The sequence below is a fragment of the Oncorhynchus mykiss genome, chromosome 6 (genome assembly GCF_057628025.1).
Source record: "Oncorhynchus mykiss isolate SJ-2025 chromosome 6, ASM5762802v1, whole genome shotgun sequence".
Classification (NCBI taxonomy): Eukaryota; Metazoa; Chordata; class Actinopteri; order Salmoniformes; family Salmonidae; genus Oncorhynchus; species Oncorhynchus mykiss.
Genome location: NC_143027.1, coordinates 65,941,140 through 65,966,725, shown reverse-complemented (window position 1 = coordinate 65,966,725; position 25,586 = coordinate 65,941,140). Strand labels below are relative to the sequence as shown.

At 41.2% G+C, this 25,586-nt stretch overlaps 1 protein-coding gene across 2 annotated transcripts; it reads left to right on the top strand.

Annotated features, from left to right (window-relative positions):
* The first annotated feature begins 1,776 nt into the window (after positions 1-1,776).
* Positions 1,777-25,585, top strand: LOC100499618 (basic helix-loop-helix ARNT-like protein 1). Of its 2 annotated transcripts, XM_036980725.2 has the most exons (19): positions 1,777-1,892; positions 10,079-10,162; positions 13,953-14,021; positions 14,167-14,311; positions 14,683-14,703; positions 17,206-17,268; positions 17,420-17,577; positions 17,728-17,807; positions 17,922-18,014; positions 18,583-18,700; positions 19,240-19,389; positions 19,560-19,806; positions 22,331-22,437; positions 22,713-22,863; positions 23,281-23,357; positions 23,529-23,637; positions 23,821-23,914; positions 24,108-24,195; positions 24,297-25,585. In XM_036980725.2, exons 3-19 carry the CDS (start codon positions 14,009-14,011, stop codon positions 24,452-24,454), a joined length of 1,872 nt encoding a protein of 623 aa, XP_036836620.2. In that variant the 5' UTR covers positions 1,777-1,892; positions 10,079-10,162; positions 13,953-14,008; the 3' UTR covers positions 24,455-25,585. The 2 variants fall into 2 exon arrangements, with proteins under 2 accessions (XP_036836620.2, XP_036836622.2); XM_036980727.2 differs by lacking the exon at positions 14,683-14,703.
* Position 25,586: the final 1 nt, after the last annotated feature.

Genomic DNA, 25,586 nt, shown 5'->3' with positions numbered 1-25,586 from the left:
AGTCCCCTTTACCGCGGGGCAGGGGAACAGGGGCTTTCATGCCCTCATTGCAATGGCAGCCTGAATAAAGCCCTTCACAATCTCTTCTTTTTGCTCATGTTTTGCTGAATATGTGGCTGGGTGGCAGCTGCAGGTTGGGTGATAACAGCAAGGCTCTGTTTGCGAAGAGCTTTTGTAGCTGCTTCGCTTATGGGCAGGAGATGACAAGATGCCTTCCCCCTTTGTGTGGCAGGGAGAGAGCCGAGGGGTATGCAGGGACAGGGTTCACATGGGGCGAATGAAAATAAATGCTTCAGTGATGCAGCAGACGTCAAGTCAAGCTGGGACACAAGCACCTTTTCCAAGCAGCTGATACACTTTGAACTGATCACCAGGTGCAACTTAATATGTCATCATATTCCACAGTGCAGAGATCAAAAGGAGAATCTGTGGATGTCAGTGGAAATGCCAAACCAAATCTGCCATTTATTAACAATTTCACAAGTACCACTGACCTGCCCATCTCCAATAGTCAGGCTAATTCTGATCCAGTCTGTCTGAAATGGAGACATATTTGGGGATTACCATATAAGAAGTCTACTGTATTACCTGAGATCTGCCTAACACAATCCCCTATTATGTAAATTAAAATAGAGTATGAATACTTTTCTGTAACAGAAATCTCAGCAAGCCTCAGAAAACGTCATATTACAATGCATCTGAAACCATCCCAAGGGAACATGAAACATCTCTATTGCATTTGAATAGCCTATATATGCAAATTGCATAGTTGTTTAAGGAGACATACTGTAGCCAGCCATATATGTATGTAAATGTCAAATTACAACTGGCCGCCCTCTTTACATCTATACGTTATACTCTGCTGCCCATCTGTGGTGGAAGCACGAAATAGCCCTAAAGTTAAGAACCCCCACTCATCAACATGTTATAAAACCATGCCAGATCTTTGAATATCCATTGTTTCTCTGTTTTTGGTAACATTGACTTTCCATATTTCATCTGAAGATATTTGTCTCGTATGTACTTGTATTAGACTTAGATGTGGTAAGAATGTACTGTTTGTGGCTCATATGGCTGTTGGTATGGCAACATATTTGACTTAGACACAGGCAGTGATGGTTCTTTATTAGATTAGATAGTTAGTTATTTTTGGTTGATATTTGCTTTGTAACTACACATTTTTGTAACTATACATTGTAACAACATTGAATTACAATGCTTTGGTGCATTGTAATTATGTTTTCCAAGAATACACAAACATATTATTTCTGAATAATTACATACTCACAAGATTGTTACATAGTAGTATATCAAGTTATTCCTAAAGAAATAGAACAGTAATGATTAGGTAAATACTGTAACTATTTCTAATAAAATGTCAAAGACATACTGTTTGTGTTAATGGTTTGCTATGCGTTTATCCTACATTCCACACTGAATGTTTTATCTTCCTGAGATAAATAGGCTACACATCTATGCATTGTAACACACATTATTGACTTGGTCCATTACAAGAGTTCCACAGATGAGTCCAGCACAAAGATTCGAGTTTACTGCCCACATGTGTTGTGATACAATATATATTCCTGCTGACTGTATTCTACTTTGCCATTGGCTGAGTCGTTGCGTTATTCTGTAGCTTCCTTTGATGCTTCATGTAATTTCATTGGATATAGCCTATATTGTCTTCCCCATGTTCATTGGTCCATAAATGCACCGAGTTATTCTATTTGCTAGAAGCTCAATGCCTTGATCTCGAAAGCACCCAATTGGTTCATAAACTGGGTTAGTGGTGCAACGATCATCACAGGAGGAAGAAAGTAGGTCAGTGTATTCCTCTTGCCTATTGTCGTTCCAATCCGCCTCAGTACACATGTGCTACCTTTCCACACGTAAGTCACATACTTTGTTATATATTATGCAAAAACACTATATCATGTTTCCTTTATTCAACATTGTGAATTTGGTATACTGTGTGCATTTCTTTACTCGTATTATGGTTTCAATTGGCTGTCTAAAGCCATTCCCGAGGAGGTGCAGTCCTCGGTTTACAGTGTAACTTTTAAAGGCACACAGTGGCATGTAATGCCGGGAGAAAAATGCGATTTGTAGGTGTCTAACCTAATTTACACATCTGGTATGACCGTATGTCATTTTATTTGATTGGGAGGCTATTTTTGTCTATTTGTACATTGCGTGATTTGCCTGAACTTCCCTACCACGGCTCGGATTAAACGAGGTCATAGCTGTGTTGCATAAAACAACTAGTGACGGGCGGTTGATTACCTGTTACAATCATTTGCCTTTTATAGGCCTGTATAGTCATCCTTTAATTAACAGCAACAATGTTTCTCCTCTATATGAGCAATGCAATGCGGATGTTGGGTTGATATTGATACAATGTAATGAAAACATACTGCACTGGATTCTGTTCTGTTTCAGAATATATCAAATCAATGTGACAGTCACTGACAGATTTCTTGCCGTTTGTAACCGATTATGTTTCATTATTTACCGTTGTCAATAGGCCTATATGCTCGACACATCCTAGTGCAGAATAGTCTAATAATAGCCGAGTATTTCTTCCAAGCTCCAATGTTAGTGAAAACAAATACTATTTTGTTATAATTTGAGCAAATCCCTCTGCTCATTAAAGTACACCATTAATTGCAGACTGCTGTAAAAAAAAAAAAAAAAACGGTAAAAAATCTATATAAATTGGGCAAGCTATTTATAAAAAGAGTCTCAATATGCTGTCTATTCCTGGCGAATAAATGGCTACAGTACACCATGTCCAGGGAATGCACATTCCAATGCTCACTTTTAGAAGGACATTACTCTTCATGCTATTCTTAAAATATGAAACAGCTATTCCTGAAAAAGTCAACAAGTGTATCAGTAATGTGACAGTAATAACATAGATGATGCTACATTGTTTTAATTTGACATAATATGCCATGAAGGTAAATAGAGGTCATTGGGGTCAGAGAAAATTCAATTGTGATTGCGTTGTCTTTACTAACTCCTTGATGGACAGTAGTAGGCTATAAGACAGGTCTTGTTTTTGTTTTAGGAAATATTTACCTGTCGGTACTGCATATTAACACAGGAAAAGTGGATTCTATTGACTACTTAATCAAATGTTGGTAATCATCCTTTACTTTAGCGAGTTGCAACACGTTGCATTATGTGTGGTGCTTGGTTGTTTCCACTGGAGCTGTGCAACTCGCAGTAGCTTTTATGTTGGGTACCCAAAATTACATACTCCTTGATTTTTCACTTCTATTCTGAAGTCTCTCGGTCTTTCTTTCTTCATGTTGCCCTCAACCCAAAGCCAATTTTAGGTTTCAAGGGGGGGATTGAAAAGCAAACAAGGCATCGAATTTGAACACACTCCTACAGTGTATATGACCATAACCTGACCATATCTGCCTGCCCTGCCAGTATGATGCTCCTCTCAGTGTTTTCACTGAGGTTTCTCTGAGCCTACAGTAGCTCTCAAAGAACATGCTAAGAAATTCAAGCTGCTTTTTGTCAGTCAGGAATATTGTACAACATGCTTGAAGCCAACAGCAAATTTGCAGAAAGAGCAGGATATGCCGAGGGAGAAGAAAGGAGAAATCTGACCTTGAATTTCTATACAATGGAGTCTAAAGACCTTGTATGATGTGGACTACTTGAGGTCAAGGTTCCTCAAGCAGGGTTTTTTATTTGGCCCCCCAAGTTTTCTAAGCATAAAAACATTTCTCCTTTCTTCTCCCTCGGCATATCCTGCTCTTTCTGCAAATTTGCTGTTGAGCCATCCTGCCTTGATGACAGCTTTGCACACTCTTGGCATTATCTCAACCGTCTTCATGAGATAGTCACCTGGAATGCATTCAATTAACAGGCGTGCCTTGTTAAAAGTGAATTTGTGGAATTTCTTTCCTTCTTAATGCGTTTGTGCCAATCAGTTGTGTTGTGACAAGGTAGGGTTGGTATACAGAAGATAGCCCTATTTGGTAAAAGACCAAGTCCATGTTATGGCAAGAACAGCTCAAATAAGCAAATTGAAACGACTGTCCATCATTACTTTAAGATATGAAGGTCAGTCAATCCAGAAAATTTCAAGAACTTTGAAAGTTTCTTCAAGTGCAGTCGCAAAAACCATCAAGCGCAATGATGAAACTGGCTCTCATGAGGACTGCCACAGGAAAAAGGAAGACCCAGAGTTACCTCTGCTGCAGAGGATAAGTTCATTAGCTAACTGCATCTCAGATTGCAGCCCAAATAAATGCTTCACAGAGTTCAAGTACCAGACACATCTCAACTTCAACTTTTCAGAAGAAAATGGCCTTCATGGTCGATTTGCTACAAAGAAACCACTACTAAAGGACACCAATACTAAAGGACACCAATAATAAGAAGATACTTGCTTGGGCCAAATAGACCTTACACACCTCCAGGCTGTGTAAGGGCTATTTGACCAAGAATGAGAGTAATGGAGTGCTGCATCAGATGACTTGGCCTCCACAATCACCCGTCCTCAACCCAATTGAGATGGTTTGGGATGAGTTGGACCGCAGAGTGCAGGAAAAGCAGCCAACAGTTACTACAGTTGAAGTCAGAAGTTTACATACACTTAGGTTGGAGTCATTAAAACCACTCCACAAATTTCTTGTTTAAGGAACTATAGTTTGGGCAAGTCGGTTAGGGCATCTACTTTGTGCATGACACAGGTCATTTTTCCACAATTGTTTACAGACAGATTCTTTCATTTGTAATTCACAGTATCACAATTCCTGTGGGTCAGACGTTTACATACGCTAAGTTGACTGTGCCTTTAAGCCTTTAAACAGCTTGGAAAATTCCAGGAAATTATGTCATGGCTTTAGAAGCTTCTGATAGGCTAATTGACATCATTTTTTTGTCAATTGGAGGTGTACCTGTGGATGTAGTTCAAGGTCTATTTTCAAACTCAGTGTCTCTTTGCTTGACATCATGGGAAAACCAAAAGAAATCAGCCAAGACCTCAGAACTAAAACTATAGACCTCCACAAGTCTGGTTCATCCTTGGGAGCAATTTCCAAATGTCTGAAGGTACCACGTTCATCTGTACAAACAATAGTACGCAAGTATAAACACCATGGGACCACTCAGCCGCCATACCGCTCAGCAAGGAGGCACGTTCTGTCTACTAGAGATTAATGGACTTTGGTGAGAAAAGTGCAAATCAATCCCAGAACAACGGCAAAGGACCTTGTGAAAATTTTGACCTTGTGGAAACCGGTACAAAAGTATCGATATCCACAGTAAAACAAGACTTATATCGACATAACCTGAATAGCCCCCCAGCAAGGAAGAAGCCACTGCTCCAAAACCACCATAAAAAAGCCAGACTACGGTTTGCAACTGCACATGGGGACAAAGATCATACTTTTTGGAGAAATGTCCTCTGGTCTGATGAAACAAAAAGTGAACTGTTTGGCCATAATGACCATTGTTATGTTTGGAGGAAAAAGGGGGAGGCTTGCAAGCTGAAGAACACCATCCCGACCTTAAAGAACGGGGGTGGCAGCATCATGTTGTGGGTGTGCTTTACTGCAGGAAGGACTGGAGCACTTCACAAAATAGATGGCCTCATGACGAAGGAAAATTATGTGGGAATATTGAAGCAACATCTCAAGACATCAGTACGGAAGTTAAAGCTTGGTTCCAAATGGACAATTTTTATTTAACTAGGCAAGTCAGTTAAGAACAAATTCTTATTTTCAACAATGGCCTAGGAACAGTGGGTTAACTGCCTTGTTCAGAGGCGAGAACAACAGATTTTTACCTTATCAGCTTGAAGATTCGATTTTGCAACCGTTTCGGTTATTAGTCCAGTGCTCTAACCACTAGGCTACCTGCCGACTCCAAGTGTTCTTCCAAAATTGTGGCAAAATGGCTTAAAAACTTCTTATTACTGAAATCTCCGGGATCAATATGACAACAGCCAGTGAAAGTGCAGGGCGCCAAATTCAAACAACAGAAATCTCATAATTAAAATTCCTCAAACATACAAGTATTTTACCCCATTTTAAAGATAAACTTGTTGTTCATCTCACCACAGTGTCCTATTTCAAAAAGGCTTTACAGCGAAAGCACACCAAACGATTATGTTAGTTCACCACTTCTCCTTAATGCAACCGCTGTGTCAGATTTAAAAAAACTTTACTGAAAACAGACAACAAAACAAGCCATACAGATACCCGCAATGTTGTGGAGTCAACAGAGGTCAGAAATAGCATTATAAATATTCACTTACCTTTGATGATCTTCATCAGAATGCATTCCCAGGAATCCCAGTTCCACAATAAATGTTTGTTTTGTTGGATAAAGTCCATCATTTATGTCCAAATACCTCCTTTTGTTAGCTCGTTTGGTAAACAAATCTAAACTCACGAGGCACAGGCAAGTTCAGGCAAAAGTTCAGACGAAAGTTCAAAAAGTTATATTAGAGTTTGTAGAAACATGTCAAACGAGGTATAGAATCAATCTTTAGGATGTTTTTATCATACATCTTCAATGATGTTCCAACCGGAGAATTCCTTTGTCTTCAGAAATGCAATGGAACGCAAGCTAACTCTCACGTGAATGCGCGTGACCAGCTCATGCCACTCTGCCAGACCACTGACTCATTCAGCTCCCATTCCCCCCTCCTTCACAGTAGAAGCATCAAACAAGGTTCTAAAGACTGTTGACATCTAGTGGAAGCCGTAGGAAGTGCAATATGACCCCATAGACACTGTATACTGTATAGATTGGCAATGAGTTGAAAAACTACAAACCTTAGATTTCCCACTTCCTGGTTTGATTTTTTTCTCAGGTTTTTGCCTGCCGTATGAGTTCTGTCATACTCACAAACATCATTCAAACAGTTTTAGAAAACAGTTTTCTATCCAAATCTACTAATAATATGCAAATATTAGCAACTGGGCCTGAGTAGCAGGCAGTTTACTCCGGGCACCTTATTCATCCAAGCTACTCAATACTGCCCCCAGCCATAAGAAGTTATGGACAACAAAGTCAAGGTATTGGAGTGGCCATCACAAAGCCCTGACCTCAATCCTATAGAACATTTGTTGGCAGAACTGAAAAAGTGTGTGCGAGCATGGAGGCCTACAAACCTGACTAAGTTACACCGGCTTTGTCAGGAGGAATGGACCAAAATTCACCCAACTTATTGTGGGAAGCTTGTGGAAGACTACCCGAAACGTTTGACCCAAGTTAAACAATTTAAAGGCAATGCAACCAAATACTAATTGAGTGTATGTGAACTTCTGAAATGTGGCAAAAGGTCGCAAAGTTCAAGGGGGCCGAATACTTTCGCAAGGCACTGTATATATATATATATATATATATATGTGTGTGTACTTATGAACTATGAAGCAAAAAAAGAAATATCCTCTCGCTGTCAACTGCGTTTATTTTCAGCAAGCTTATGTGTAAATGTTTGTATGAACATAACACGGAACCCAAACCGCCATCGTACGCGATCACAACACACAAGTTAAAATTTCAAAAGAAACTCTGAACCAATTATATTAATTTGGGGATAGGCATTAACTAGTTAGCTTGCACTTGCTAGCTAATTTGTCGTATTTAGCTAGATTGCTGTTGCTAGCTAATTTGTCCTGGGATATAAACATTGAGTTGTTATTTTACCTGACATGCACAAGGTCCTCTTCTCCGCCAATTAATCTAAAATAAAATGGTCAACCAAATCGTTTCTAGTCATCTCTCTTCCTTCCAGGCTTTTTCCTCTCTTGACTTTATATTGCGATTGGCAACTTTCATAAATTAGGTGCATTACCACCACTGACCTTGTTCGTCTTTCAGTCACCCACGTGGGTATAACCAATGAGGAGATGGCACGTGGGTACCTGCTTCTATAAACCAATGAGGAGATGGGAGAGGCAGGACTTGCAGCGCGATCTGCGTCACAAATAGAACTGACTTCTATTTTAGCCCTTGGTAATGCAGACGCTCGTTGGCGCGTGCAAGCAGTCTGGGTGCAATAATTGAATAATATCGATTTCTACACTTATTTTGCAACGCTCGCGCACGCGACGTGAGCGGTGTAGTCAGCCTGTAACATGATTCAACAACTGAGACATAAACTGAACAAGTTCCACAGACATGTGACTAACATAAATTGAATAATGTGTCCGGGGGAATTGCCCAAGCCCTCACCCTCCGATCCAACAGGTCCCAGACGTGCTCAATGGGATTGAGATCCGGGCTCTTCACTGGCCATGGCAGAACACTTGCAGGAAATCACGCACAGAACGAGCAGTATGGCTGGTGGCATTGTCATGCTGGAGGGTCATGACACAGCATTGAGATTGCCTGCAATGACAACAAGCTCAGTCCGATGATGCTGTGACACACCGCCCCAGACAATGACGGACCCTCCACCTCCAAATTGATCCCACTCTAGAGTACAGGCCTCGGTGTAATGCTCATTACTTCTGCGATAAATGCAAATCCGACCATCTCCCCTGGTGAGACAAAACCGTGACTTGTCAATGAAGAGCACTTTTTGCCAGTCCTGTCTGGTCCAGCAACGGTGGGTTTGTGCCCATAGGCGACGTTGTTGCCGGTGATGTCTGGTGTGGACCTGCCTTACAACAGGCCTACAATCCCTCAGTCCAGCCTCTCTCAGCCTATTGCGGACAGTCTGAGCACTGATGGAGGGATTGTGTGTTCCTGGTGTAACTCGGGCTGTTGTTGTTGCCATCCTGTACCTGTCACGCAGGTGTTTGGATGTACCGATCCTGTGCAGGTGTTGTTGCACGTGGTCTGCCACTGCGTCCGTCCTGTCTTCCTGTAGCGCTGTCTTAGGCGTCTCACAGTGCGGACATAGCAATTTATTGCCCTGGCCACATCTGCAGTCCTCATGCCTCCTTGCAGCATGCCTAAGGCACATTCACGCAGATGAACAGGGACCCTGGGCATCTTTCTTTTGGTGTTTTTCAGAGTCAGTAGAAAGGCCTCTTTAGTGTCCTAAGTTTTCATAACTGTGACCTTAATTGTCTACCGTCTGTAAGCTGTTAGTGTCTTAACGGCCGTTCCACAGAAATAATAATAATTCACAAAGTCAAAGGATGACACAAGCGTAGTAGGCTGGGTAGAGCAAAAGCTGCCACCTAAGCCTAGAGCTGACCGGTCAGAAATGTTTTGTTACGCTATTGTGAATGGTTGTCCAGCTGTCTCCTTTGCCCTTTCCCTTAGGCACGCACAATACTTGTTAATCTCTGTTGCTGATTTTTTATTTATTTTTTTATCCAAAATGGTCTCATTCCCTTTGAGTTGTGCATGTGTTTTGTCCATTCTGCTGACATGCTTGATATTTTCCTCTGGAGTTGTTTATGAGAGTAGCTGAGTGCAGCTATAGGTGTAAACATCCCAAATCAAAAGAAGGCATTGCTGTTATCCTTGTACTCCAATGATGATATGAGCAGGAAGGTTAAAAGTCGAAACAGAAAGTTGTTCTGTTTATGGTGCGGAGAAGTGTGCATGTGTCTCACTGACCTATAAATAAGGGGGGTGTGTGTGGAGCCATAAGAGCACATGCTAAAAGGATTGAGAAGTGATCTCTTTTGTATACATCTCCCCATAGAGCCATGATAGTCTGGGAAACATAAACATATATAGGCCTAGCTGTTCTGTTCCTAATTACAGGAATCACATCAGGGACTGGGCTGTCTGTTGTCCATAGTATACTGTGTGGCGTTCGAATTGTTGTACTTTGTGGAGAACTACTGCAGTATGATTAGTCTTATAGGCATGAGATTTAGCATGGCAGTGATTGCGATCCCATTGCTAATACTATCCTGTTGGGGCTTGGCATAGAGGAGAATCTGTAGCCATCTCCTCTACTCACACTATCTCCAGATCACCTCCCATCTGTCGGCCATCTGAGCTTTCTGAACAAGCCACTTAATCAGAGTACCACTCGTTCTTACATCATAGGCCTAGATGAGTCTCCACTCCCAGCTGGCCAGTGTGTTTTACGCTGTGACCTGACCTCTTGTCCTATCTGATCCCTCTCCAGGTACTGTGCTGGTCGGTGCATCTGTTAGAAAAAGCCCAGCTCTGACATAAGGAGGCCAGTCCACTTCCTGCACCACCCATCCAGGTATGTGGACGCACATGGTTCTGTGTGATTTCATAAGAATTGACAGCCGCTCTGAAAGGAGTTCACGACCTTCGTTTGAAGTGAATCACCATTGACATTTGTGACGCACAGCTTCTTGCTATTTCACTTCAAAATGACCACATGAGCAGTTGGCGGGGAGAACAGTTAGGGATGAAGTAAGTTATGAGCACAGTCAGTCAGTCATACATAAGCACAGTCATGTGTGAGGGTGGTTTTCTCACAGCTATCTGTGTTTCATCAATATTGTTATCTTGCATCTTATTAACTTGAACTGGAGTCTTATTTCTGCTTTTTTTTAACATGTCTTCTAACCATCTATTCCACCAAAGTGTTAACGTCTCCTGTCTATCTTTCTAGACTGGCTCTTAGAATGCTCTGTTCTGAGTATAGGAGCCTACTGAGAAACGGACAGCTTGACTTACATAGCGAACATAGGCCATGTCATTACAGGAGCCAAGCCTGAGCTTTCCAGGACGGCACACAATAGAAGGGAATTACAGACAGCCTTACAGCGCTATGATGATGCTGCTGAGTGCACAGAACACTCTGTTTCATCTGAACGTGACAGAACGATGGGATCACGTCAGGGGAGTGGCTTAAATAGGAACGCAACAGTGACATAGCATTAAGAACATTATGAAAGGGAGAAGTTCTTGCACGGCAGACAGTATCAAAGTGCTGTGTAAGCTAACCATGCGTATCCAGCTGAGCTGACACACTATGTTCACCCTGACCCTGTTACTGCTTCCTGGTTCTGCTTCTTCCCTGCTTCTTCTCATCTGCTCAAGGTTTTTGTTTCCGCACAGCTTAAACATATACCTTTTTGACTCTTAGATACCACAGAGGTCATGTGCATTAAAACATTAGAAATTATCAGAATCCACCTTAGTGATCTTCTAGTGTTGTAACATGGATGGTGTTGAGTGTTACTGAATATGTGAATACCATGGAGATGGTAAAATGATACAAAAGTATTTTCATTAGACTGATGAGCAGTGGAGTGGTGGCGTGAGGAGAGGTGTGACCTGCATGCTATCAGTGGGTTATGTGTAGTTGGAAAAGTTCCCTAATTAGCAACCATTCAAGAGGCTCCTGCACCATTGTATCCGGGAAACCAGAGATTTGTCACAACTAGCTAAGCTGACTTTAACGCAGGGTTTCCTTTTTCTCATTTTTTAGTCAGTACGAGTGAGAGATTTTGTGTTTGAGTATACACTGAGCATACCAAACATTCTGAACACCTTCCTAATATTGAGTTGCACCCCCCCCCCCCTTTCCCTCAGAACAGCCTCAGTTTGTTAGGGCATGGACTCTACAAGGTGTCGAAAGCGTTCCACCGGGATGCTGGCCTGTGTTGACACCACCTACTGGCACCTACTACCATACCCTGTTCAAAGGCACTTACATTTTCTGTCTTGCCCATTCACCCTCTGAATGGCACACATACACAATCCATGTCTCAATTGTCTCAAGGCTTAAAAATCCTTCTTTAACCTGTCTCCTCCCCTTCATCTACACTGATTTGAAGTGGAATTAACAAGTGACAATCAATCATAGCTTTCACCTGGTAAGTTAATGTCATGGAAAGAGCAGGTGTTCTTAATGTTTTGTACACTCAGTGTAGGTCTTTTAACCTTCCTTTGGTTTAGGTGACAAAATGAACATTTACAAAAAGGCTTATTCTCAGAAGTACTGTTTTATTCAGCTTACAAAAAAACATGTAAAAAAAAAACATTGATGCTGAATGGTATAGCAAGTCCTCTTTGCCCGGTGGATTACATGGTCAGTTCGGATGTCTGTTGTGACATATACCAGAGTGAAGGGTCAGGTTGTAGTGTAGTTGTCTATGGAGACGGTGACAATAACAAAGTTCCTTGCTGCAGGCAAGAAATTATGGGGTGTAATGATGGTTTGGTTCGATGTAATTAAACTCTGAAACTGTCACATCAAACGGATAGGGAAAAAGAGCTGGGGAAAAATAGGTCAGTGGAGAATCTAATTACAAGGAAAAGACTTTCAGGCACAGTAGAGCAGAGCATTAGTTCTGGTCTGATTACAGGAGCAGGACAAGCCTCAGTGACCTGAGGTAGCTGTGCTTTTTAAGGTATTTTTGTGCAACCTGGTCTGGGAGCATTTCGTAATTATTCTGTATGTAAACCCGAGATACTCCATTTAGTATGAAATGTTAAGTTTCATATGGTATGTATTAATTTATGGATGTCCATCACTCATTCGTATGATATGTTACGAATTACAATTTTGTATTATATTTTACAAATTTGCGAAATGTACAATATGTTACGAATTTGCAAAACAACAATACAATATTGTAATGAAACAGCAGGGAGCAGGACTCGAAACCTCGACCTTCTAGCCCAACGCGCTATCGTCTTTGCTGCAAAAGCATGCTCGTGCGGCAGAGTCGATTTCCGCGCTAATAAACCCAGGGTTGTTACTCTATGTTACGAATTTGCAAAACGCATGATATGTTACATATTCTAGCAAGGTGGCTAACTTTAGCTAGGCTAGGGGTTAGGGTTAAAGTTAGGGTTACATTTAGGAGTTAGGTTAAATGGTTAAGGTTAGAGGAAGGGTTAGCTAACATACTAACTAGTTGCAAAGTAGCTAAACAGTAGTAAGTAGTTGAAAATTAGCTCAAATTGACCGTGATGAGATTCGAACTCGCAGCCATTGGGTTGCTAGATGTTCGCGATATACTTTTGTTTTTACCTTAAGTAACCATCTGTTTTATGTATCCATACCTAACGTAACATATAATACTAATTTGAGTGTCCCGGATTACATTTACTGTAAACCTGGAAGTGCTAGTAGCATTGTTAATAGGTTATTTACAAAGCCTAGGAAACATGCTAGGTGATATGACCAAAATAGTAAATTTCTTTTAACGGTATGGCAGTATTTGATAGTATTTTATTGTTCTGAATAATAAAGGTTGAAAATAGGTTTTATAAGTAGTGGATGACCCTAGGATGACAAAAAAATAATATTTTAATTGGTTTAAATTGACTTTCTCATCTATCGAGGCAAATTGACCAGGATTACAATGTTTTGTAATCTGAGGACGTTGCGTGGGAAACTACCAGGAGCGCTAAATGATGGGTTAGCAGAGGAGACTAATTTAATCTATCTAAGTGAGGTTAGGAAAAGGCCATATTAAATATTATAAAAGGCCATACTGGTTGGATTACATAAACAGTGATCAATGCAGATATGGGTTTTTTATGAAATGTGATCCCTCCTGACAATCTGTCTTCCTCTGTAACATTGGCATTGTTTTATCTGAATTAGCCTTTATATTAAGGACTAATCTCACTAAATCATGTCTCTGACTGACACCTTGGTTTATGTAACATATGCTGCATTATGTTATGAACACTATTCCATCCATTTTTAGTAATCCAAGGTTTTCATTGACAACAAAATAAATTATATCATTCTTCTTGTTCATTTTAGCTGGAGGTCAAGTGAATGATGCTTCTCAAAGATTATCTTGATTGTTGCCTAAGGGAGAGAGAGAGAGGCTTGAGACTCTGCTATAGCTTTCACCTTATGTAAGACCATAGAGAAATCAATCGGTCCTCTTACATCCCCTTTACTGAATGGGCCATCTACGGTATACATCAGCACCACGTTCAGGTCATACGGCAGCTGCTCAGGTTCAGAGGGCTTTGTTATATGATGCTGCTGTTTTTTCCTCATGCCTTGTATATAAAGAGGATGTCTGACTCTTCACTGACTTGCCTTTCAGATCTGGGTCACTGCTGGAAAGAAACGGAGTGAGATGTTTTGAGGATAACCGGCCTTATGAATATTTGTGGTGAGTGTCACACCATCTTTGTTTAGGAATTGAGATTTGAATATCTTGTGTTCTTTCATAGAAGTCGCTTTCACGTCAACTGACCTTTTTGTTGTGTCTTATGGATAATAATAAGTGCTGAAATCAGTGTGTTTTCTCTCTATAGATGATCTAATGGCAGACCAAAGAATGGACATTTCCTCCACGATGAACGAGTTCATGTCTCCCGGCTCCACTGATCTAATCAGCTCGATCGGCACACCCGGCATGGACTACACACGCAAGAGAAAAAGCAGCACCACAGACTACCAGTAAGCCTGACTTCAAAACTGCTTATAGACTTTGTCCTACTTGCCACCTGAAGATAGTACATGTGCCAATCATCTTTATTATATTAATGTCACGTTAGTTCTGGTTTAGTGAGATCACATTTTTCTGTTTGTCATTTATGCCATTTTCTGACAGATGTGTATGTTTGCATGGCAGCTTTTTGATTAACTATATAGAAATATTTTCTTACTGTGTGTCAAAGGTTTCCACTTAAAGTTGACAAGATAACTACCTACCTAGAAATGAACAACCAATTAGGAACAAATGGTAGCGTAACCTTGATTTAGATTAGATCAGAATAATCCGTATACTTCATTTGAATTGTAATATACAAACTTCCTTGCTTTCACAGAATTGATGGATTTTCTTTTGAGTAAGTATCAAATCAAATTATGAATGTTAAAGTACATTGTAGTAAAGGAGCCAATCCCGTGTCTGATTAGTTGGCCCTGTGTGATCCTTGTTTGGTCAGGATTGGCTTCTTCTTTGATCAAACTATACAAACTGTTCTAGCATTTACCCCTAGAATTAGAGGTTAGACACTAAAAAGCAAATCAAATCAAATTTTATTTGTCACATACACATGGTTAGCAGATGTTAATGCGAGTGTAGCGAAATGCTTGTGCTTCTAGTTCCGACAATGCAGTAATAACAAGTAATCTAACTAACAATTCCAAAACTACTGTCTTGTACACAGTGTAAGGGGATAAAGAATATGTACATAAGGATATATGAATGAGTGATGGTACAGAGCAGCATAGGCAAGATACAGTAGATGGTATCGAGTACAGTATATACATATGAGATGAGTATGTAAACAAAGTGGCATAGTTAAAGTGGCTAGTGATACATGTATTACATGAGGATACAGTCGATGATATAGAGTACAGTATATACATATGCATATGAGATGAATAATGTAGGGTAAGTAACATTATATAAGGTAGCATTGTTTAAAGTGGCTAGTGATATATTTACATCATTTCCCATCAATTCCCATTATTAAAGTGGCTGGAGTTGAGTCAGTGTCAGTGTGTTGGCAGCAGCCACTCAATGTTAGTGGTGGCTGTTTAACAGTCTGATGGCCTTGAGATAGAAGCTGTTTTTCAGTCTCTCGGTCCCAGCTTTGATGCACCTGTACTGACCTCGCCTTCTGGATGATAGCGGGGTGAACAGGCAGTGGCTCGGGTGGTTGATGTCCTTGATGATCTTTATGGCCTTCCTGTGACATCGGGTGGTGTAGGTGTCCTGGAGGGCAGGTAGTTTGCCCCCGGTGATGCGTTGTGCAGACCTCACTACCCTCTGGAGAGCCTTACGGTTGAGGGCGGAGCAGTTGCCGTACCAGGCGGTGATACAGCCCGCCAGGATGCTCTCGATTGTGCATCTGTAGAAGTTTGTGAGTGCTTTTGGTGACAAGCCGAATTTCTTCAGCCTCCTGAGGTTGAAGAGGCGCTGCTGCGCCTTCTTCACAATGCTGTCTGTGTGAGTGGACCAATTCAGTTTGTCTGTGATGTGTATGCCGAGGAACTTAAAACTTGCTACCCTCTCCACTACTGTTCCATCGATGTGGATAGGGGGGTGTTCCCTCTGCTGTTTCCTGAAGTCCACAATCATCTCCTTAATTTTGTTGACGTTGAGTGTGAGGTTATTTTCCTGACACCACACTCCGAGGGCCCTCACCTCCTCCCTGTAGGCCGTCTCGTCGTTGTTGGTAATCAAGCCTACCACTGTAGTGTCGTCCGCAAACTGCGGACGTATTCCGCAGTTTATGTGTATTCCTCATCCCTAATTTAGGTCAATCAAAAGGAATGAGCTATGGTGATCAGTACCCTGAGAGTGACTGGTCAGTTAGTATGTACACTATGGATCGCTGTGAATATGGGAGAGCCAGTCAGGCTATAGTGTAGATTTGAATAGCTAGAATTAGGATAAACATCAAAGCATGAACGGGTGCTGCAGTAACAATCTTGAAGCACCAAGAAAGTATTACAGTTGTGTTAAAAAATGTATTTGCTGGTATTTAGTTTGATCAGGCCTTAATTTAATAGAGAGGGCACCCTGATTTGATGTATGATGGATGGTACATTATATTGTTGTCTGTAGCTCATTCACTAAAGGCACAGATTTGTTTTTACTTCACTTAGTGAGACTTAAGACAACAACTCTGTTTGAATACCTTTGGGTCAATTTTGTAGAGCCAATCATATTTGAAATAACCTTTATTTGAGGCTGTTGAAGTCTTGAAGTGGCACAGGATATGTGCCACCATTCTAGGGGTGGCAGGTAGCCTAGTGGTTAGAGTGTTGATAGATCAAATCCCTAAGCTGACACAGTAAAAATCTGTTGTTTTGCCCCTGAACAAGGCAGTTAACCCACTGTTCCTAGGCAGCCATTGTAAATAAGAATTTGTTCTTAACTGACTTGCCTAGTTAAATAAAGGTTAAATAAAAAATGTCATGGCTTAATTTTTTGTTTGTGAAAGGACAGTAAGGCTGAGTGGGATGACAGAGTAGGAGTTCAGCTGTGAACAATATCAGAGGCACAAGGTATTTCACCTGAATCTACACTAAGAAAGGTCTCAAATGAAACCAGGTTCATAATTTTGTAGGAACATTTCTAATAACTATTCATATAGATTATACCAAAGATGGTAAGAAAATATTTGAATGGCTTGCATTAGTAATGTTGATGTTTCATGTCAAGTAAAGGCTCTCCGTGTTTTTTTTAATTATACAAATTTCAAATGACTTCTCACTTTAGTAATTTGCTTTATTCATAATTACATTGCATACTGTAACATCATTATTTAATATTTGTTGTAAAATAATTGTTTTACTATATTTCTTTGTACTAATGTTATTGCTCCTCCTCAAAGGGATAGCATGGACACAGACAATGATAGACTTGGTGATCATCAAGGCCGGATTAAAAATGCCAGGTAACCAAATGTTTCTATATCCCATAGGATGACATAAAAATCGATGGAATAAAATTTAGAGGTTAGTCATGTTTCTGTAAATACAGGCAGACTATGGATGTGTTGATTTGTTTGTCTGTGTTAAATGCTCTTTGTATTGTTTGGATGGTAGAGAGGCCCACAGTCAGATTGAGAAGAGACGCAGGGACAAGATGAACAGCTTCATAGACGAGCTGGCCGCACTAGTGCCTACATGCAACGCTATGTCCCGTAAACTGGACAAACTAACAGTCCTGCGCATGGCTGTCCAGCACATGAAGACCTTAAGAGGTGAGACGAGAAGGATTTTAATAGGACTGCTGCCAGAACAGTACAGTGATGACAACCACCACCATGCAGCTGATCAATAAAGTACATCAGAGAAATACAAATGGCATATTGATTCAGTTGTCTTACATATTAGCCTTTTCTGACTCACAGGTGCCGCTAACCCCTACACTGAAGCTAACTACAAACCAGCCTTCCTGTCAGACGACGAACTGAAGCACTTAATACTGAGGGTGGGTGTCCTTACCTCCATAGACTGTATGGTGTCCTCAGAGTGCATTTCACAATAAGTATGCATGTGTGACTCAGTATTTCTCTTTCTCTCTCTTGTCTCTCCCTCTCCACAGGCATCTGATGGTTTTCTGTTTGTTGTTGGCTGCGATCGAGGGAAGATACTGTTTGTTTCCGAGTCAGTCTACAAAATCCTAAACTACAGCCAAGTACGTCCTTTCCAATATGTTGCAGTTTTTTTCCATTAAATTGTGATACTGTAGTCATTTTTACCCTCATAAGCTACCCTGATGGCATGAATATAACATTTATTCATTCGTTTTGATGATTGTAGACCTGGTATTACTTTACAGACGTTTACATTTTAGAGACATTTACTTTACAGACGTTTACATTTTAGAGACATTTACTTTACAGACGTTTACATTTTAGAGACATTTACTTTACAGACGTTTACATTTTAGAGACATTTACTTTACAGACGTTTACATTTTAGAGACATTTACTTTACAGACGTTTACATTTTAGTCGTTTAGCAGACACTCTAATCCAGAGTGATTTACAGTTAGTTACTTATCTTAAGATGAATGCACTAAGACAACTACATATCAGTCAGTACATTTTTCCACAATAAAGTAGCTATCAGCAGTCTGTGCTAGTCAGAAAAAGTCAAGTACAAGTGTTAGTTCACAAAAGGCAAGGGTGTTAGTTATTTTTTATGGGCCTCATTTATGTAACGTGGTCTTATCTTACGGCACTCTCTCCCTCTCTGTGCAGAATGACCTGATTGGTCAGAGCCTGTTTGATTACCTGCATCCTAAAGACATTGCCAAAGTCAAGGAGCAGCTGTCCTCGTCGGACACGGCGCCACGGGAGCGCCTCATCGATTCCAAAAGTAATGCACCCTGGCCTCTAGTTACCAGCCTTTCTCTAAGTGCCCAGGGGGTGGAGAACAAGGAAATCAGGGACACCGTGTCTGATAGAGTAGTAAAGCAGACTGTAATCAACCGCCCGCTGTCCCCTACATAGCTAGCACAGTGACACTCAATGTATCCCCCTGTACTGTGTGTTCCTCATTATTTAAATGTACGAAGCTAAATGTAGGGTAGTGCTATTTTTACATCAAGACATGCTGGGTTTAGGGTAAATATAAACAGTCAAACCCTTTATGTAAATTCAGCCAATTTAAATGCCAGTAGCTAAATGTAGGGTACTGCTATTTTTACATCAAGACACGCTGGGTTTAGGGTAAATATAAACAGTCAAACAATTTCTGTAAATTCAGCTATTTTTTTGTAATAGCAAAAATATATGTATTGTAGCTTTATTTGCCAGAGTACGACTTGATACAGTATATATTTATAAAGGATCATGGGTGATACTGTTCCTGTCGTTGCAGCATAGGCTAAATGCTATTTTGTGTCTTGTCCTCAGCTGGCCTTCCAGTAAAGACAGACATCACCCCCGGCCCATCCAGACTTTGCTCTGGAGCCAGGCGATCTTTCTTCTGCAGGATGAAGTGCAATCGGCCCCTCATCAAAATGGAGGACAAGGACTTCCCATCCACCTGCTCCAAGAAGAAAGGTACTTTAGCCTCCTGTCTTTTCCTTACGTAAGGGTGTTTTTTAATCTCCTATGATTCATTTTAGTTAACAGTTCATTTGGTTTCATACCAATATACTACTTACTCATTGATGTCAGTGATAGCTCCAGAGTAGAGCTAGTTGATGATGATCCAACCACTGTATCCGCAGCTGACCGTAAGAGCTTCTGCACAATACACAGTACTGGCTACCTGAAGAGCTGGCCACCCACCAAGATGGGTCTAGATGATGACAATGAACCAGACAACGAGGGCTGCAACCTCAGTTGCCTGGTGGCCATTGGACAGCTGCATCCCCACATTGTCCCGCAGCCAATGGACAATGAGATCCGTGTCAAACCCACTGAGTATGTCTCTCGTCATGCCATCGACGGGAAGTTTGTCTTTGTTGATCAGAGGTGAGAGATGTTTTATGGCACGCAGGCAGACATACAAACATGTAGCAAAGGATGTGCCAGTTGGCCCCTGCACAGTGATGTTCTGACACCTGGCTGGACCTCGTGGGTAGTCCAGAGCTGGATTTACTGCAGAGTGACAGCTTATGTGTGAGTGAGGTTTTTGTCAATGTCCAAATATAGCATCAGCAAAATGTTCCAGATCGAGGTGTAATGGAGGCCGAGAGGGCAGACAGGATTCAGAGTAGATATGTTGACAACAAATACTCCACTGCCCCCTGACAAAACAATCCCATAACCTCACCACGCCACTAATACTGTTTGGTACAATGGGAATTTCTAGATAATGTTACAGGGTTATGTGATTGTCATAGGGCTGGGCAATATGGACAAAATATCATATCACAATATTATTATTTTTTTTAACTGTATTTGACAGTATGTTATGTTTTTGAAAAATGAAAGTTCTAAATGTTTTCTGAGTAATAACCCTAGGGTGGCAACGCATAAATTATAAGTGATTTCAAATGGGCTTTATCCCTTTTTACTGTTCAATCCAAACAAAAGTGATTTTCAGCATTTTCATCCATTTCTGCTTTTCCTGCACTTGTATTATCATTTCCACACTGTGCCACGCAGCATATCTAAGCCTAGCTAATTGAACCATTGAAATCATGGAAATATAATGATTATTCTAATTCTATAGTTGGTATATAGTGGGCAGCACCTTGAATACATTGTTGTTTGACATGACAACAGTGAGGAATTATCGATAGGGTACCAAAGTTTTCATCACAGGTGACTCTAATTAGGTGTTACATGACATGTTTTCATGCTAGCCAACATATTCTTTACCATCCCACTGCTACTGTTCTAGATGACTGTTGGGAATATACTAGTAGACAAGGCAGCGGTTTTGGTTGGGCATTTGGAAAGCTTGCTGATTAGTGGTTTGAGTGAGTTGGAGGTTGGCTCTTCTGTGGTGATAGGGGATGTTTCTCCATGGTTTCTCCCAGAGCCTGTTGTTGATCTGACCTTGGTAGAAAAAAGGAATGATTGGTCAGAAGTCAAGGATATAGGGAAACTGGTTCACAATTACATTGGTAGAAGTTTTTATGCATTTTTACCGCTTTTCACAGGTGGATCCAAGGACCCAGATAGTGGGCGCACAGGAGCAGGCGTTTACGTTCCTGAATTTAATGTGCAGATATGTAAATGACTAAACTGTCAGTATACTCAGTTTAACAGTTGGCGTACAACCTGTTAGAATTATAGTATGCTCAGATTTCCTGTCTGTATATCATCTGGCAAATGTAATAGGAGTGACCTACTATTGGAGGTATTAATGTTATTATGGAGAATTGAGAGACTGGTTGTAGTAGTTCAACTCCGGTGTGGAAGGGAATGAAATTGTAGACCAGTTAGCCAAAAGAGTTGAAGAGAGGGAAAGATTGAAGTGTAAGGCCATTGAGGTTGGATGCGGTTTGGAAGGGATTTTGGGGATGGGGGAAGGTCTATTAGAATTTAGTAGGGCTCTTTTATATTTTCTCAGAAGTACTGAGTTAGGTAGGAGGATTTAGAAATGTGGAGCTAATGTTGTAAACCGTGATTGACCACACACTCTAGCATAGTAGGTGAGGGCATACACCTTTAACGTTTGTTTGCGGACCGCCATTATATCATAGAAGAAGAAGCAACATATTCATGCTTTGCCTATTCCTCTGATAAGATACCGTTGCACAACATGCTTTTCTTGGCTTACACCGGCACAAGTACCAGGCAGTGTTAGCTAACTAGATACGTTTGCTCTGACTCTTAGTACATTTAGCTAGCTAGCCAGCTAACTATCGATAATCATTAACAGTTAACTAGATACGTTTGCTCTGACTCTTAGTACATTTAGCTAGCAAGCTAACTATCGATAATCATTAACGGCTAACACAAATGATTTGAGCAACACCTTGCTAAGAGAAGACAAACTAGCAAACAGTAGTTTGCAGACAGTAAGATACACAAACGAATAGAGTAATTATAGAACGCTCGTGGAAAGTAGCATGTCACCAACAGTGTTGCATCCATCTGACCTTGCAGAGTGAACGGCAAGAAAGTTCTTGTGACTCTATGGTCGAGCAATTGCTCTCTTCTTGAGTGACGGGGCAGGGCTTGGCGTGGTTAGCAGCATGACTCAAGAAGCAAACGGAGTAAACTATAAAAACAGACATTACACCCGCCAGAGTTGCGTATTACATTTAACAAACCAAACATTGAAATACCGTTATAGAAGTTAAAGTAAAAACTGAAACCGGTCCGTACATCAATACCGGTATATAGTCAAATAGGGTATACCGCCCAGCCCTGGATTGTCATGGCATTGATTATGATCAAACATGCAAAGCAGGGAGGATAATATTATTTTTTTGGAAACAATAAAAAAAGATATGGTCTAGACTTACCTTAAAAATGTCCTAAATAACACTGGCCTGCATTGATAGTCAGGACTTGTGCTTAATACTGTTCTCTTTTGTAGGGCCACTGCCATTTTGGCTTATCTACCCCAAGAGTTGTTGGGTACATCGTTTTATGAATACTTTCATCAAGATGACATAGGGCACCTTGCGGAATGTCATAGACAAGGTATGTACCATATTGAACAAGGACACCAATATAACACCAAAGAGCAAAGTTTTAGACTCAGCGATACATCCCTGAGTCTCAGGCCTACGTGAATAATTTTGTCTGGTCATTTTGTCATATAAAATGTATTGCGCGAAGCCTGTCACATAGCGAGTAGACCCTGATATGAATTAATATAGAACCTGGCAGGCTACCATTTGGCATGTCACAGAGGCCAAGTGTGCAGATATCATGCCTTATTGAGCTCACCACCTGGCTGCCACCTCTGTTCTCAGTGCTCCAGATGAGGGAGAAGATCAATACAAACTGCTACAAGTTCAAAATAAAAGACGGCTCCTTTATCACGCTGAGGAGTCGCTGGTTCAGTTTTATGAACCCTTGGACCAAAGAGGTGGAGTACATTGTCTCCACCAACACTGTTGTCTGGTAAGTAGCTACACACATCTGTTTCGGCTAGGACTTTCTTCCACTTCCTCATTTAACTAGTCAATGCATAATATAACACTGTATTCATTATATTAGGGTCATATCCTAATAAAGTTGGATAATGAATGTAAGATTTCAAACAGCTGATTACATTTACAATACCTACTGTGTCAAAGTTGTTTTATCACCACCACTATTGTTTCAACATGAAATCAATGTCCAACTCATATAGCTGTCTGGCTTGCCTCAGAAAACAAAACATGTATTATTGGAACTCTTGCATATTTATTACTGTGTCTTTCTAGAGCTGTTGGGCTATCTATGCAATAGATGTTAATAAGCTGCCCAATGAGGTGTGAAGTCACGAGCATGCTCAGTGATGACGCTCACTCTTCTCTCTCCCTTTCTCTGTCTCAGTGTGCCTGAAGGATCTGATGGCATCTATCCTCAGCTCGCCGCCTCCCCCCAGAGCATGGATAGTGTACTCACAGACGGTAAGCTTGCCCTCCTGCTGTGCTCTCACACAGCAGTTCACCCGCTTGGATGAAGCGTGACTGTACTTTGATGAGTTGACATACATTTTCTTTGTGCCTGGCATGACTGTGACTAAGTAATTGTTTGATTTTTCCAAAATGTGACTGAGCTTTTGCGTTTGTTGGTTGCAGGAACCGGCAAGCGGGCCCTTCAGACCGTGCCTGGCATCCCCGGCGGCACAAGGGCAGGGGCGGGAAAGATCGGCCGGATAATCGCAGAAGAGGTGATGGAGATCCAGAGGTGAGAGGAACCATGTGGATTGTGTTATGATTGTCTTGTCAAACGTAAATTGGCATGTCTGTATGGTCATAACCATACCATGGTCATCGACCCCCAGTGAATAATGAGTGTTTCAGTGTGTGACTGAAACTGTATGGGGCTGTGTCCTGCTGTTTTTACCCTGTGTTTCCTTTACTCTTCCAGGATAAGAGGCTCCTCGCCCTCCAGCTGTGGCTCCAGTCCTCATAACTTCACCAGCACTCCACCCCCAGACATGTCGTCCCCAGGGGGAAAGAAGGTAAGAGCTCCGACCTGTCTTTCCCATTCTCCTCCACTTCAACCACTCCCAACTGGGAGGAAGTCTGCTAATCACTCCACTGCTCATCCATGTGAAGTCAGTAATGAGTACATCTGGTGGATATTTTTAGTGTCTGTTGGTGGCTCATACTTCAGGATGCAATGGTGATTCCTGAATGTCAATTCTCTCACAGATACAGAACAGTGGAACCCCAGAACATCCCTCAGCAGGGCTGACTCCAGACTCCGTAGGCTATCCGTACTCCAATAACTCCAATCTAAGTATGCATTTTCCCCCGCTATGAAATCTAATCTTGATTACAGTTAATGAAACTATCCACATAAAATCTTAGATATTTAACCCCTGTCCTTACCCTGTTTAGGCGATAACTCTCACATTGGCATTGACATCATGGATGAGCCAGGCTCCAGCAGCCCGAGTAATGACGAGGCAGCCATGGCTGTGATCATGAGCCTTCTGGAGGCAGACGCAGGGTTGGGAGGCCCAGTGGACTTCAGTGACTTACCCTGGCCACTGTGAGGACTGTCAGGCTTAGGCAAGGCCTCCTAAATGGGCTGAACATGGTAGAGTAAGGGCTGGGTGTTACAGTATTCACATTGTGTCAGTTTGTGACCAGTACCAGAGAGCCATATCAACAGGGCTAATGTGACTGTAGCCTCACAGTAAGGCTGAATGCAGGCGGGCCCTGAAAAGGAAGGAATACTAGGCCTGGGATCGGCCATGATGTACAGTCCACCTCAGTGCGGTTGGGGAAAAGTGAAACTGCCTCATTACCCCTGTAGTATTATTGTACCAGTTATCCGGGTTTTTCTATGTCCATTCATCCTCACAGGCATTGAACCCAGCTCTTTTATAATGGCATTGTTTTTTGTGTTTTTACACTACAAAAAAACATGTCAATATTTCTAAAGAAAATTGTATCATACTTGTTTATTCTAATTTTATCTAAATATGTAAAAGTGTATTGTATCAGTAGTGAATTATTTAAAAAAGAAAACTTCCTCTATTGCTTATTTCCATTTTCAAAAATACAAAACAGGGCGGTCTGTATCAAGTTACCATCCAGTGGCATACAGTATCGCTGCTAAATCAGCTGACGGGATTTTACATTGTTGCTACAATGCAGAAATCCAAGGTACTTTGCTACAATATGTTGTGTGGGAATAGTGAGTAATCCATTTGCTTGCCAACAATAGATGAAATGTGACAAATCACAGACTAGTTCCTCTGCCCGAGTTGCTAGGAGACTGGTTGGTATTGTCCACACTACTTGTGATGTTTGCATATTATGGGGGTACACCATTTCTCATCACCCACTCACCTTCCTGGACCACCTCACTGCCAGAGGCATTCACCCACACACAGGATGTGCTTTACTACTGACCCCCGGGAAACAGTTGTTCCCTAGCAACAGGCAGACTATCCAAATGACCCATAAAAGGAAAACTTTCCTCCTGATCTGAAATCAGGTCAACTCAAACCACAATTGCAGGCTAGGTATTGCACATGTATTAGGCTACTTTTTGAACTTTCAGTTTAAAAGTATAGGGGTTCTATGTAGAGGGATAAGGTGAAAGTAACCTCTTTCAACTCAAGTGATATTAATGGATAATAAGCACAATGATAGGAATAAAAACACCATACAACGTAG